The 13,625-nt window shown below is 42.5% G+C and overlaps 1 protein-coding gene across 1 annotated transcript in view; it reads right to left on the bottom strand.

Moving 5' to 3' along the window:
* The window catches only part of bltp3b (bridge-like lipid transfer protein family member 3B), a 30,032-nt gene extending 16,407 nt beyond the window's left edge, over positions 1 to 13,625 (bottom strand). Inside the window, exons 1-6 of the mRNA XM_070928836.1 lie at positions 13,434 to 13,625; positions 4,839 to 5,001; positions 2,708 to 2,746; positions 1,410 to 1,501; positions 635 to 824; positions 396 to 536 (exon numbers count right to left, since the gene is read on the bottom strand). Coding sequence (XP_070784937.1) covers positions 396 to 536; positions 635 to 824; positions 1,410 to 1,501; positions 2,708 to 2,746; positions 4,839 to 5,001; positions 13,434 to 13,477 — 669 coding nt within the window. The 5' untranslated portion in view covers positions 13,478 to 13,625. The remainder of the gene's footprint in view (positions 1 to 395; positions 537 to 634; positions 825 to 1,409; positions 1,502 to 2,707; positions 2,747 to 4,838; positions 5,002 to 13,433) is intronic.

Genomic DNA, 13,625 nt, shown 5'->3' with positions numbered 1-13,625 from the left:
ACTAAATTCACTTGAGTTATACTGAACTGCTTTGTCCTAAATAGCTACAGTCCAAAACTTGAAACACGTTACATGTTCATTATCAGCTAAATCACAAACAGAATATCCCTTTTTACAGTCTTTCTTTGTGGACTTTATGCTGCCTTATATTAAATCTCCACATCTCCAAAACAAACATTAGTAGTGTTTTTTGTTTAAATGCAAACTAGCCGCTTGATGAAGCGCTGCTGTTGGCCCTGCAGCCTGTGAGGCCTCACACAGGGATTATTGTTCCCAGTGCAACAAGAGGATGTTGCTTAGAGCAGTCTGGGTTTCAAGCCTGGTCCATCAAATTTCCTGAAGTGAATGTCTGAATCTATTCAAAGGATGTATGTGCATCTTTGTTTGTGGCTGACCCGTCTCTTGAGAGTGACTCGGATCTTGGACTGGTTGGTGATGAGACGAATGGGGGCGCTCAGCATCTCATGCTCGGCGCTCTGGATGGCGTCAGCCTCGATACGGATCATCTGCCAGCTGATCTCCTTGAACGTCAGGATCTGGAACAAACAGAACGGGCATGGCAGTACTTTAAGAAACTATGGGTGACACAACACCTTAGTAGTCTTTCAAATAAAAAAAATAAATAAATACTGACCTCCCCCCTCTGAGGGTCCTGGATTCGGGTGAATCGCAGGTCGCTGATGCTCCAACTGGTGTTGACGCTGTAGACCTGCAGCTGGGAGAGCTCAAAGGAGGCATTAAAGGCCTTGGCACTGATCCTGATGACAATGGAGTTGATGGACAGTGAGATCCCCTCTACCACCTTCTCAGCAAAGCCATATTCACTGCATGGGAGACAAACAGGTGGAGAGAAAGTAACGTAAACAGCAGCAAAGGAGTTTACTAGAATAAAAGTTCTCAATACTATATACAGCATCCTAAATTGTGACTATAAAGTGTACCAAGTGCGATAATCGAGAATTTGCAATGAAAAATCAAATACAAAAATGGCACTTTTAATGAGCACTTTTAATTATTTGTTTCGGCACATTTCGGTTTTCACTCGCATGTTTGTTGATGAGCTTCACCTCTTTGCTTTTCATCCCTGTTAAAAATCTGTCCATCGTGTACTTGACATGTCATTTTTCTGTCTGAATAAATCTTGCAGTTAGTCAGTCAGTACTGTACAGTAAATTCAGTGTTCAATACTCTTCCCCTAACTGTAAGAAACACTCAGCAGCGTCAAAGAGAACAAGATTTTAATTAAAAAAATGAAATGTATTCAATAAGAATTTGCAGATTATATGAAATTAGAAATTTGTTCATATTTTTTTTACCAAATGATTTCCCTCCAGGCAAGGAAAGGAGGCTCCTCAAACTAATGCAGATAATGGAGTTACAAGAAGAACAGAAACAACCAGACTGCTCACCTTTGTCCTGATGCTGTTGCTATGGGAGACGGCCCATTGGGGGGACGGGGCTCGTCACAGGTACTCATCTCCATCTCCACTTTATCCAGGGTCTGCAAGCAAGTCGTAGGCTTACCAACAACCAGTGTCTTCATACAGTGATCTCTTGGCCTTTGTCATGTTTTTAGTATCAACACTTCTCTTTTACACTCTTATTCACAGGAATATTGTGAGGCTGCTGTGGCCATCTCCATCAACCTTTTTACTACCATTTTGTCTTAATGTTCCCTGACTATTGTGCACCTCATTCTAGTGTTTTTCTCATCATAATATGAGCATGTCAGCCATTTTCTTCTTTAAAAAGAACAGCTTTGTGAGCTTGAGATTTCAAGTAGAGTTCAATTGATAAAAATAAATGTGGAAGACGGTTGTTGCAGCCTGCTTAGCCGTCTGCCGCTGGAGATGTAGAAGCCGCCTACATATTGTTCACTTACACACAAGTAGTGGCTTTAGTGTCTAGAATGATAAAAAACGATGAAACTCTGTGAATTATTCTCAAATTAATAAAACTCTTGACACAACAAGCCTTTCATCGCTATACGTACCACTTTCTGGCAGTAGCCTAGTGTGATACCAATGTGTGCTATTGTGCTACCTTTGTATTATGTGGTCGTGATAATCATGTTTTATAAATAGTGTTGTGATAGTTTTTGTTCCCCTGTTTGTTGTAATATCTTATTATAATATAATATATTAACCAAGGCAGCTTCCTGAAAATGTTGCAAAACACCAGGTGCTGGAAATATATATGACGACTGAGGAGCACACGAGTTATAGGAAATGGAGCGTATGTTCCTCCTGTTGTTGTTGGTTTCTGGCAGCCTGTGCACTGGGAATTACAGCTACCTGTACTGGGACCAGCCTGGCGGTCTGTCAACCTGACACCTGCGCCCTGCTCAGCGAGGTGGCAGCCATGAGAGAGAAAGCTGGCAGCCCTGACACAGACACACAGCACGCCCGAGCAAAAGCTCAGCGCCATCAGGCAGAAAACGGCCATCGTCGAAGCCAACTCGCAGACCTACAAACACGTCTCAGAACACCTTAAACGCCACTGAATGTCTACCTGGGACACTGTGGGCGACAATAGCCACAACAGTGCATCCAATGCAGCTGGAGACAGTGTGTTTGTGACGCTCTACGATGAGGACTATTACTACAGCACCTTCAGTGGTGTCCATGTCCATTTGAGGTACTTAATCTAGAAAAATCTGTGACCTGCTCTGGTTATGTGAGCAACAGGTGTAGCAGGTGAAACTTACCAAAGAGATTGGGTGAGTCTTCAGTTTTGTCCATGGTATCTGTGAATGAAAACAGAGCAGTGGCTTTAGCTTTTCAGCCTCACAGTATTCTGATCGCTACAGCTAGCACTTGGCCTTTAAGTCCTCCCAAAATGCTAAATTAAATCACCAGCCAGTGGGATGTACAAATCAAATTAAATGCAACTGAAAGGCACAGAATGAAATCAAGCCAAAACAGCAGGCAAGGTAGCTCGGAGATGAAGGCAGGAAAAGGAATCAATGAGTCTAGACTGACTGGCAGTTCGCTCCATTCAGCTCCAGCGCGCCATTAATCCTCAACGTGCAGCCTCTTGATTCAAGTCCGTGTCAAATTATATAGCAAAAGAGATTAAATGCTTATGTTCACTTGCAGTTTCCCACAGAGCGACTCGTTCTTTGAGACGTCATAAATCAAGAAATGAGAAAATGCTCAGGATTTGCAGCTGTAATTGAATTGGACACATTTTATTTGCTTTGCCTCATGTCATGGAAATAGTAGGAGGTGCCAGCAGGGGGTGTTAGCTCAGACCTGTCACTTTGAGTCATCAAAGCTGAAAAGATAAGAGTGTAACTATTTATGAGTAATCAATAAAGCTACATTAGTTTAGTTTAATTTGTGTGTGACAGTCTTTTAAAATGCAGAGGGTTGGGTTTAGCTCATCTGTAACAGGAAGACACAAAGAAGAGATGGGGATCTAAAATGTGAGGAAGTGAGATACAGATCTCTGTTCTCCTTTTTTACATTAGTTTCAATTCACCAACTCCACTGTTCACTGAGAAATCTGATGCTCGACACCCACTTACTGCAAATGATGTGGGTATTACAGTTGAAACACTGCATCAGTATTACACACACTGTCAATGACACAGCAAATAAGTGGTGTAAATACAAGAGACTACATCTTTCAAGCCCGCAGACCGATTAAGGGAAAGACAGCAAAGGAAAGGTAGTGACCAACAAAACGCGGAGTCAAACGTGACGACAGATGAGTAAAGAAAAGGTTGAGAAATTAAGTCAATGGCGGAGAAAAACGAACAAGGGAAGAACAGAGGGAAAGAAAACGATGTGGAGGAGGAAAAGAAGAGGTGGAAAGTGGACCTTGGTCTGAATAAAAGTCAAGTCACGAAGCAAATACGCAGCTCCATTCACTGTTTCCAGGGTGTGTCAGAGTCTGCTCTTTCCATGGCAGTTGGCTGATGACCATGACCACATCAGGGCCATCAGAGTGTGTGTGTGTGCAGTGCAGAGAGGCATTGGAAGTGTACAAGATAGGTGTTAATTGGTATCTACACCGTGTCTTCAGTCCTAAGTGTCAGTCTGTTATATACAGAGGATACCTATGCAGCTTTCTAGGTTTCCTTCAATTTACGAACCATGTAAATCAGTCTTGTAGATAAAATAATAAATAAAATCATTTAAATAGATTAGGTAACATAAATCTCTGAACTTTGGTTTTAACAATACACTCCAAGCAAGAAGGAAATGCTCTCTGGCGGAGAGTTAGGTGAGAAGATTGATACCACTCTCATATCTCTGTTAATAATAAAGCTACAACCTGCAGCCGGTTAGCTTAGCTTAGCATAAACACTGGAAACGGGGGGAATCAGGTAGCCTGGCTCTGTCTCAAGATAAAATAAATCCACCTACTAGCACCTGTAAAGCTCACTAATTAACACGTCATATCTAGTTTGTTTAATCTGTGCCAAGACTCAAGGGTAAAAACAACAATTTGCCATTTTATAAAGGGTTACTTGCTGGACTATTTCTTGGCTCTGAGCAGTTGCCAGGCAACCAGCAAAGGAAGTTACTGTGTCTGGTCAAGAAAAAAGTCCGGCACATAACCACCTGTAAAACCAGAACATTGTTTTTACATTAGTGAGCTTTAGAGGTGCGGGTAGGTACATTTTATTAACGTTGTACAAAGCCAGGCTAGCTGTTTCCTCCTGTTTCCAGTCTTTATGCTAAGCTAAGCTAACCGGCTGTAGCTTCATATTTACTGTACAGATATGAAAGTGGAATAAACCTTCTCATCTAACTCTCTGCCAGAAAGCAAATAAGCGCATTTTCCCAAAATGTTGAACTATTCCTTTAAAATGTAACAGTGTCCCTCACCCTGATGGCGGCCTTATTGCAGCACACACGGTTAATGGCCAGCCAGGTGGGCAGGTCCAGCAGGCTCTGGAGAACCTCCTCATCCAGCTCCAGGTTGGTCAGCTGGCCCTCCCCCTTCAGCGTGCTCAGGTTGATCTTGTCCGGCGACAGATTCTTAGCAAACCTGCGAGACACGGATGAGAAGTGCAGCTCTGAGCCTGGGAATATTTATAGAAACAGGTTCTTGGCAAAGTAACAGGCCGGCCAAACAAACCCCAACTGTTAGGCTTTGTGTGTTGGATGGGGACAGCCTTTCACTTTCTAATGCATGTTTTTAAAGACAGTTTGTCCTGAATATCAGGTAATGCTGTTTCCCAAGAGCCATTTTCAAACAAGCCATTTCAGAATTAATTATATTCGAGCACAAAACCCACGTCTTCTTAATAGCACACTCAAAAAATAGCCTATAATTTAGGGTTATACATTGCTGTTGAAGCTACAAGAATGGAAATAAATACTCCATAAGCTGAAACCAGAGTTTGGAAAATGTTTTTCTCTTCATTTAAGGTTTTGTTTCCACGTTTACTGCTTAATCTGATAATTGGGGGGGGGGGGGGGGGGGGGGTTATTCATGGAAACTAAAGGCTACAATATAGAAGATTTAAAGCAGACAGGGTTGTGCAGTAAAGGCCTCGGTCTAACAATACGTTGGGTGCCAACACTCACCTTTAATCAAAGCTAAAAGCCAATATTGATATTTATAACCACAGTGTCTTGTATATATAAAGGTGCCTGTATGTGATTCTGTGTGTTTAGTCTATTTGCTCCTTAGCTTAAGTAAATAGACATGAACACACAAACTGATGCCCATGACCTGAGTGTTTTCTGGCCTCCTTCACAGTTTGATTATGGGTTAATATTTAACACAGTAGCCAGATACTAAATGGTTTATTGACCAGAGCATCTCAGCAGACCTGTCTAATGGAATCCCTTAAAAAATGGTGGACAGTATTGATTTCACATTCGCTAGCTGTCAAGAGCCACACAGCCTTGATCCTGTGACATGTAGAGGTGCAAAATAATATGTATGTATGTATGGTTTTAGTCTACATCTGGTTTGAACTGAAAACAGCCACTGTGGTTTGTAGGACGTGCAACAATGCAGTGAAACAATTATACTTAATAGGTAAAGCACTGGAGCAGCACTAGATCCAAGCTAGTTGGTAGCAGTGTTAAAAAAATGCACTCTCATTCACTTTTAAACACGCACACAATGTACAGTACAGGTGGGGTTAATCTTGTTACTGAGCTAATCTCTCACACACTTACAGTATTTGTCTTTCTGTAAATAGGGCCAAAGCTCAGAGGTTCACAAACCAACACACATTACTGACAGAGTGACCTGATTATCACGGCCATAACATCAAGCCAAGAGACCACAGCTTTTGTATTTTACTGCACCACTAACTTAGATACGCACTGTGATGCTCATAAAATCACAATAGCACTGGGTGTCATTTGAAGCTCAATCAGTGGCAATACAATACTGGACTTTCTGCACCGATACCATGACAAAGCTTATTTTTGAACCCACGTATCAGAAAACGTAAAGCCTCAACAGATCTGGAAACATGAGATCTGGAGGACACTACAACTGTGTGCACCAGATCTCATCTTTCCAAATGCTTATTTTTCATGATACGCTTTTTGTTTTTTTGGTGGAGAGAAGAAATAAAGGGAGAAAGAGTTGGGGAATGACCTGTCATAAAGATGCCTGGCAAAACTCAAAATGGGGACGTTTTGCAATTGCATGGTAGCATGCAGTGTTTATGTTGTCTTGACACAAGAAACCACACAAGAACTTTGCCACAATAATATTAGCAAAGTCCTTATTTACATCACGATATATCTGATCAAAGAACCTGACAAAGCATTCAACACAATATTATATATACACTTTGTGCTGCGCTCACTCTTTGTTTGGTTCCAAAAAGTGATGAGGTTTAAAACCTAGCTCCAAAAACAAGGGCAAAGAAACACCATAGAAACATAACATAAATAAAAAATAGGATAGAGTGAAAGAACAGCTCCCACATCATAAGACGTGCGTACAACAGTCAACGTAAGACTTGACACAAGCTTCATCAGATATCAAATAGGGATGCACCGATGTAACTTTTTCTCTCCCAATACCAGTGCTCTCGTTTCCCTAAATGTAAAACCTGTGAATTGGAATTGACTGAATTATGTATGTAACTAATAGCGGAAACACTGCATTTTAGTCAGACACTGACCAAGAAACTGTAAGCTATGAAAAAGTGGTGCTGTATGATTATGGAGCCACTCCGTAACTGGATATTCGTAGGGAGACAAAAAGCTTTTTGTTCTGATGGTCTGAGTCTTCACTGATGGAAGGATATGTGCGCAGAGACTCAGTATCAGCAGTGCGAAAGAAACTTTGACCAATGAGCAATGCTTTGTGATTCAGCTGCCCACGTTTTAAATGATTCAGTCTGTCAAATTCCTGCGTCTTTCCACTCAACACCTTCTCCTGACAGCGTTAAGATTCTTCTCTAATTCAACATCCCTGTAAATTATTCAGCGCTAGCAGCAGACATCAGCAGAGACTCAGCACAGTGGAACAAGGAACAAGACAAAAAGAAACACACACTCCTTCACAAACAAAACACCAATAATGTGATGCATACATGCGCTCACATGGGCATGCACACTCGCAGAAACACAGTCAGTCTGTCTCTGAGAGATGGATGTTGTCGCTGGGGTGTCTCAGCCTTGTGACCAGTGAAATATTCATCCCTGCTGCTGATCAAGTGTCAACCAGCTAGCCAGCTAGCTTCACTTGCTCCTTATCTGGCTTCTGTCTCCCCTGGACCACATCTCGCTTCCTCTCACCTTCTTCATAAATAAACCAATACTGCAATCAAATAATATGCTGTTGATCAGCGGTCTAATATCAAGTCTACAAACGCTAAATTACACAGAGGGATTCTGCTCATTACTGACAAACAACAGCAAGAGGCAGAGGGTATTAAGTTCACACACCGTCATCTTTCCCTTTCATCTCGTCAGCCATTATTGCCGAGCTCCCCAGACCAAATCCAGGTCCGTAAAGAGATTAGGACTAGCTGCTGGCTGGAGATGGGTCTGCCTGCCTGTCAGACATAAAATTAACCACTCAACAGTAAAATCCACACCCACATTCCTCCTGTAAAAGTTTTGTTTTTTGTTTTTTAAATACTTTTATGTGACTTTGTGTTATTTGGCCAAAATCCACTTAAAAGATGTCTGTAACAGTAGGCGGATCTTACTACTTCATCCCTTAACCACACTGAGAGCAGACGATAGTCCGCCACTCTTTATGCTGATGTCTGTGGATGCTGTGAATGGAAACAGGGGGACTCCCAGCTTTTTCCTGCTCTGATGGCGCATTCGTGGCGCAGCCTGATGACATCAGTGCCAGATAGAGAGGAGCCTGAGGGAAGACAGTCAGAGTGACTCAAAAAGACAGCCGGCTTGTTTTTAGCAACCAAGACTGTGGCAACGTAATGAGAGAGAGACATAAAGAGACAAACAGAAAGAGAGACAAAGACACTAAAGATAAAATTTAAAAAAAGAAAGAGAGGAGGCATCCACAGGACACTCTGGGATTTAGGAGTGTGGTTTTCCAGAAGAAAAACTAAAAAGGGATCTGAGATGTTCCCACATTCTTTCCTGCCAGTGCTCATTTGACCGAGCAGCAGGCCTGGCTCAATGACAAAAACGGAGAATGTGACATTTAAATTGGTCTCTAAATCCTTCACTAGCCCATTCAGTGTCAACAGTGGAGTGTAATGAGTCTGTTGCAGATAACTCTTCTCAGTGAAGTCAGTAATGGATATCAAGGCACTTAAGAGACCAGCAACAGAAATATCCACTGAAGCGCATAAGATGCCTGTGGTGAATGTGACACACTGAGACAATCCAACAAATTAAATTAAATTACATTAAAGTGTTTCTAAACCTGTTAAAATCTCAGCTCATTTGTTTAGCATGGTGGTGGTCAACCCACTTCATTTTAAAAACAAGCCTTTCTGATATTTTCTATGAAGGGTTAGGGTTTAGTATTTTTATTGGCTTGTCAGAGCTCATTTGTTCTTTATTCCTTCATTGCTTTCCAGTTAGAGGACAGCAGCTCTGCAGTGTTTGGAGGCTGACTGCCTTCAGTGTGGGTGTGTTGGTAAATCACATGGAAACCTTAAAACAACCCAACCTAAAAATAACAAGCACTCACATCCATGAACTTTTTCTAAATTACCAGTTGGCGTATTCTACCATCTTTACCAATATTCACATTAATTAATATCATCATGAGGAGTCTTCTGTTGGCCTCTGAGCTCGACTGAAGATGGAGAACATGAATCATTTACAACATCAGAGAGTCAAAGGGGACTTTCTGTCAGGTCTGACTTATTTTGTTTTTCAGAAAAGCGTATAACACAGTAACCCGGAGGTGTCTTTAATGGCAAATCTTTCTGTTCTTTTATTGTTAGATGTGCAGCTATAAAACAAGTGATTTGATCAAAGGTTAGCTAGCAAGTAACATTTTATGATGAAATTAGTAGTTAGTTCTAAGTCTGAAAATCATTCTCTGCTGCTCCTAAATCTTATTGCTGTGAGTGCAAGGTAGTAACCAAGGGTGACTTTGATGAGTTTGTCTACATTTTTATCAACTAATCTCTTCTCTCCTCTGGATTTTAGCAGCTGGACAGTAAGAGGACACTGTTGAGAGTGATACAAGTGAATAAAAGTGCTTCACTGAAGCTCTTTGCAACGTGTTTGTTGAGGGAATATATATTGAGATGAAGACAAAAACACATTACGCGGATTAACAGTTATTAAAAAAGACTGAGTCATCCCAAAGTTATCATCAAGAGCGATTACTTGAATTACTTTCTAGCCTACATACCAGCACAAGTGCAAAGATACACACATCTCCAAACTCCTACAACACCTCCACACACAAACACATCACCAGGGAAAACAATTCAACAACACGCAGGCAACCTGTCAAAATGAAGTGAGTTTATATTGACAGCGAAGGCCCCAGACTCCTGGAATATTCATGACCCCGTGGAGACGGTGAAAAGGTTGGCATGAAGGAGAAAACAATCCAAGACCCCAGTTACACGGCAGCAGAGGACGCCAAGGCCTGAAGGGACCCTGGTCAAATGTCGCTCTCACACACAAACACAGAGCTACACACTGATGAGACACCCACAGCTAGGCACTCAGTCATGACTCATATAATAGCCTTCCCACCAGCAGTGAGCGGTAACACTGGGAATAGTGGAGTTCATCACTATGGTGCATCATCACTCAGCTACTGCAGGATGGAAAGAGTCAGGCCTAAAGAGGCTCATGATGACAAACATAACTCATCTCTCTCACACCGCAACGGGCACTAAACCTCCACTGAAGGAAAAGTTATGTGCACACAATGTAAAGCACGGTCATAATACTGGGTTACAATAACTCCTGCTCAACCTCAGCTGACTCAGAGCTGAAAATGGTTCCCTAAACTGTCTCCTTGTTACTGATTGAACATTTAATGGATGAAATTCTTGTGGGATCAGCTGATAGTTCTAAGATTTCCAATGCATCGTCTTTATTAGATCAAATAAAATGCTAAGAACCAATGACAGGATGAGTATCAAACTTGAACGCTACACCATTAAACCCTAAAAAAGGAGAGGAGAGGCGAGCAAGGCTGTGTCAACTCGCCTAGAACTTCCCGACTTAACCCCAAAAGGGACCTCGCATACCAGCCTGACTATAAGCCTAATCTCCCAGGTCATGAACTCTTTCCATTAGAAGGTAGCGATAATCTTTTCATTCCTCTGTGTATGTTTGTCTATTAACAGCTTTGCCTTATTCACATCAAGCAAATCTCCCTCTACCACTCAAAATGTCTACATTCCCCTGTGACTGAGGATGTGAATTATGTTGTCTACAGTCTGCGGGATTGTTGTGCTGTGGTCTTGTGACATTAAGAAGCAGCCATTTAGTCTGTAATCAGCATGGTATGGGGAAGGGTCTCTTCACCCAAACGACATAAATAAATTGAGTAAAAGTGATCTCCAATGTGTGAAATGTCTATTTTGAAAAATCGATTGATTGATTTAAGTCATTCATCAAGCAGAAACAAAATCAGCAAAATCCAGCTTCTAAAATGTGAAGATTTACTGCTTTCCCTCTATATTTGTGTGCGTCTGTGTATGTAATAGGAGCTTGCAGTGTCTGGCTGCGGGCCAGGGTCCTGTCGATAATCTAAACCCGTCTGTAATGCAGACAAACACACACCTTGTCATGTGGTCACCCCCAGGGTCTACCTGAGTTCGACCTTTTGTGAAACGCTTCATCGATAAACTTTCACGTTAGGAAAACACAGAACAAACACACTCAGCCGTGTCACTTAGTATTAACAAACTCATCCTCGCACATGAAAAGTCACACACAATGCTTCTCCCAGCCGTTCACAATGTACAAAAAGGCCCTCTCAACTAGTTTAATATGTCATGCATGCCTCAGTGCACTTGTCTTGGCCAGAGGAGGAACAGCCATTGCAGACTTCGGAGTCAATGAGGTGTAAAGATGTGGCGCTGCCTCACTCTAACAGGCTCGTCCTGGTCACACACAGTATTGTACAGACGTGTGTCCTCTGCAGCCGTGAAGCATGGAGGCTGAGCTGACATGTTGTACCCACAACATAACATGTAGCCGTGTAAGCACACCTACAGTGTGTATGAGTAATCTAGCCAGCGGTGCAAACTATTCCTGGCTTTTGCTGATGAAGCAGCAGGAGACAGCAGACAGAATCTAACCCATCCTCGAGCTAAATCACCCAAGCACGCATAATAATCACAGCCTACTGTATTTGCAGTATATAAGGTGATGCTGATAGGGCATTCTGACACCAGCACTTTTACCGTGACATCACTAGACCAAACAGAGCAGGATTGGCTGACTGTCAAGACAGGTCGGCTTCCGCTCAGTGCCCCAACCAATCAGTGCCAGGACAAAAAAGATCAGATGACGAGCCCAAAGACAGATGACATCACAGGTCTTCCAGTCATTTCCTGCCAATGTTGACGCTAATGCTGCTGAGGGCATGCACAGTCATCTGCAGAAACATTTATTCATTGCCTCAACACACACACACACACACACACACACACACACAAGGAGACACAAGAATGCTAGGACAATGAAGGGCATGCCATCAGCAGACACTGCAAATCTTGCCTGTGGCATTGTGTAAGAGTATGAAGGACAAAGCAATCCTAAACACCATTAAGGTATTAACCAGTGAGTGATTAATTCATCACAACACAGTCACCAAAGACTTTTCTCACCAAGCACAATCACCTTTATGCTTCATCTTTTCAAGAACACAAACCAGTCCACCTGCATACCAATTCAGTCATCTGTGAACTGCAATATAAAATGAGACAGCTGTCATTTCTTATACTCCACGCAAGCACTGTCCACCTTTAATTTACTGCACCGCCACTATCATTATCGTTCAATACACTGTATTGTTTGAAACGTCAGTTGAAGATGAGAAGGTGCTCTGTTATAGGGCATGAACAGGGCTGCATTTTTCAGGCTCTCCCCCTGGAATAAAACAAGGAAGTAGTCCATTGAAAGTCCCTTGAGGGACAGTGGAAAAGAATAAATAATGCATGCAAAGCGGGTAGAGCTGGAAGCTGCCCATAACAGCAAGACATTAAAAAAATTAATGGGGCCTTACGCAGCAAGTGGTAACACCATTAAACAGATTCTGAACCAATATTAACTTCATTCATCTTTGGATACACAAAGGTGGTGCTTACCGGTGACACAAAATGCTGTCACATATGTTTGATTAAGTATAGCACATTTCCCTCTCTAAATGAGCTTGTGTTGTGTTCTGAGGGTCCATGAGGACTACGTGTGATGTCTGATAGGGGGGCACAGTAGTGAAAAGCCCAGCTAAGCAGTGTTTAAGCCCGTGTAAACAAACCTACACCCCGCTTCACTGCCCTTGCGCAAGTCAGTGCAAACTCTGCGATCTGCCTCCACAATTATCGTAACATTTATGTACATTTTAAATCCATCTATCTCACAGTTATATGATTGTTTATTCGCTACCAGTGAGTGGAGGACAGTTTGACTTTAGCGAGAGGCAAAGATTGTTGTCTTAAACAATCTGACTCAACCACTCGACTGGTTCAACCTGCGAAAGCAAGTGTTGAGGGATTAGCCCTTTACTAGCTAACCCCCCATGTTAGCAAGTTAGCTGACTAGCCACGTCTCAGGTCAGTGAGGGTTACGTCAACTGAAAAAGCAACTGACAGTCTGACAGACAGCAGACATGTGAGCTAACTTGCTAAACCGCAAGAAGAAACGTTTCCATCAGAGTCCGGCAAAGATTACATTTAATTTTCGCCTCGCCTGAAACATTAAACTAACACTTTAGGTGATAGCTAGCTAACGTCTGTCTGACAGCTGAATCCCTCCGTCGTCCTCCTCTCTCCGCTCCCTGTCTGCTAACGTTAACCGCTGTTCAGGACTGACCTGGAGAGATGCTTCAGGATCTGCTTCTTGATGAGCCCAGCCATGGTCGCACAAATCCGATATCCGAGCCGCCGCCGCCGCCGCCGGGTGTCTGAGTTGTCTGGCTAGCTTGCTAGCTTAACCACTAGCTTTTCCCAGTCGAGGAATAAACACACAGCTCAAATTCTCATCCCCGTGTCAGTCTTCATTTTA

This window comes from Enoplosus armatus, chromosome 22 (assembly GCF_043641665.1).
Source record: "Enoplosus armatus isolate fEnoArm2 chromosome 22, fEnoArm2.hap1, whole genome shotgun sequence".
NCBI classification, from domain to species: domain Eukaryota; kingdom Metazoa; phylum Chordata; class Actinopteri; order Centrarchiformes; family Enoplosidae; genus Enoplosus; species Enoplosus armatus.
This window is presented reverse-complemented; position numbering and strand designations above follow the sequence as displayed.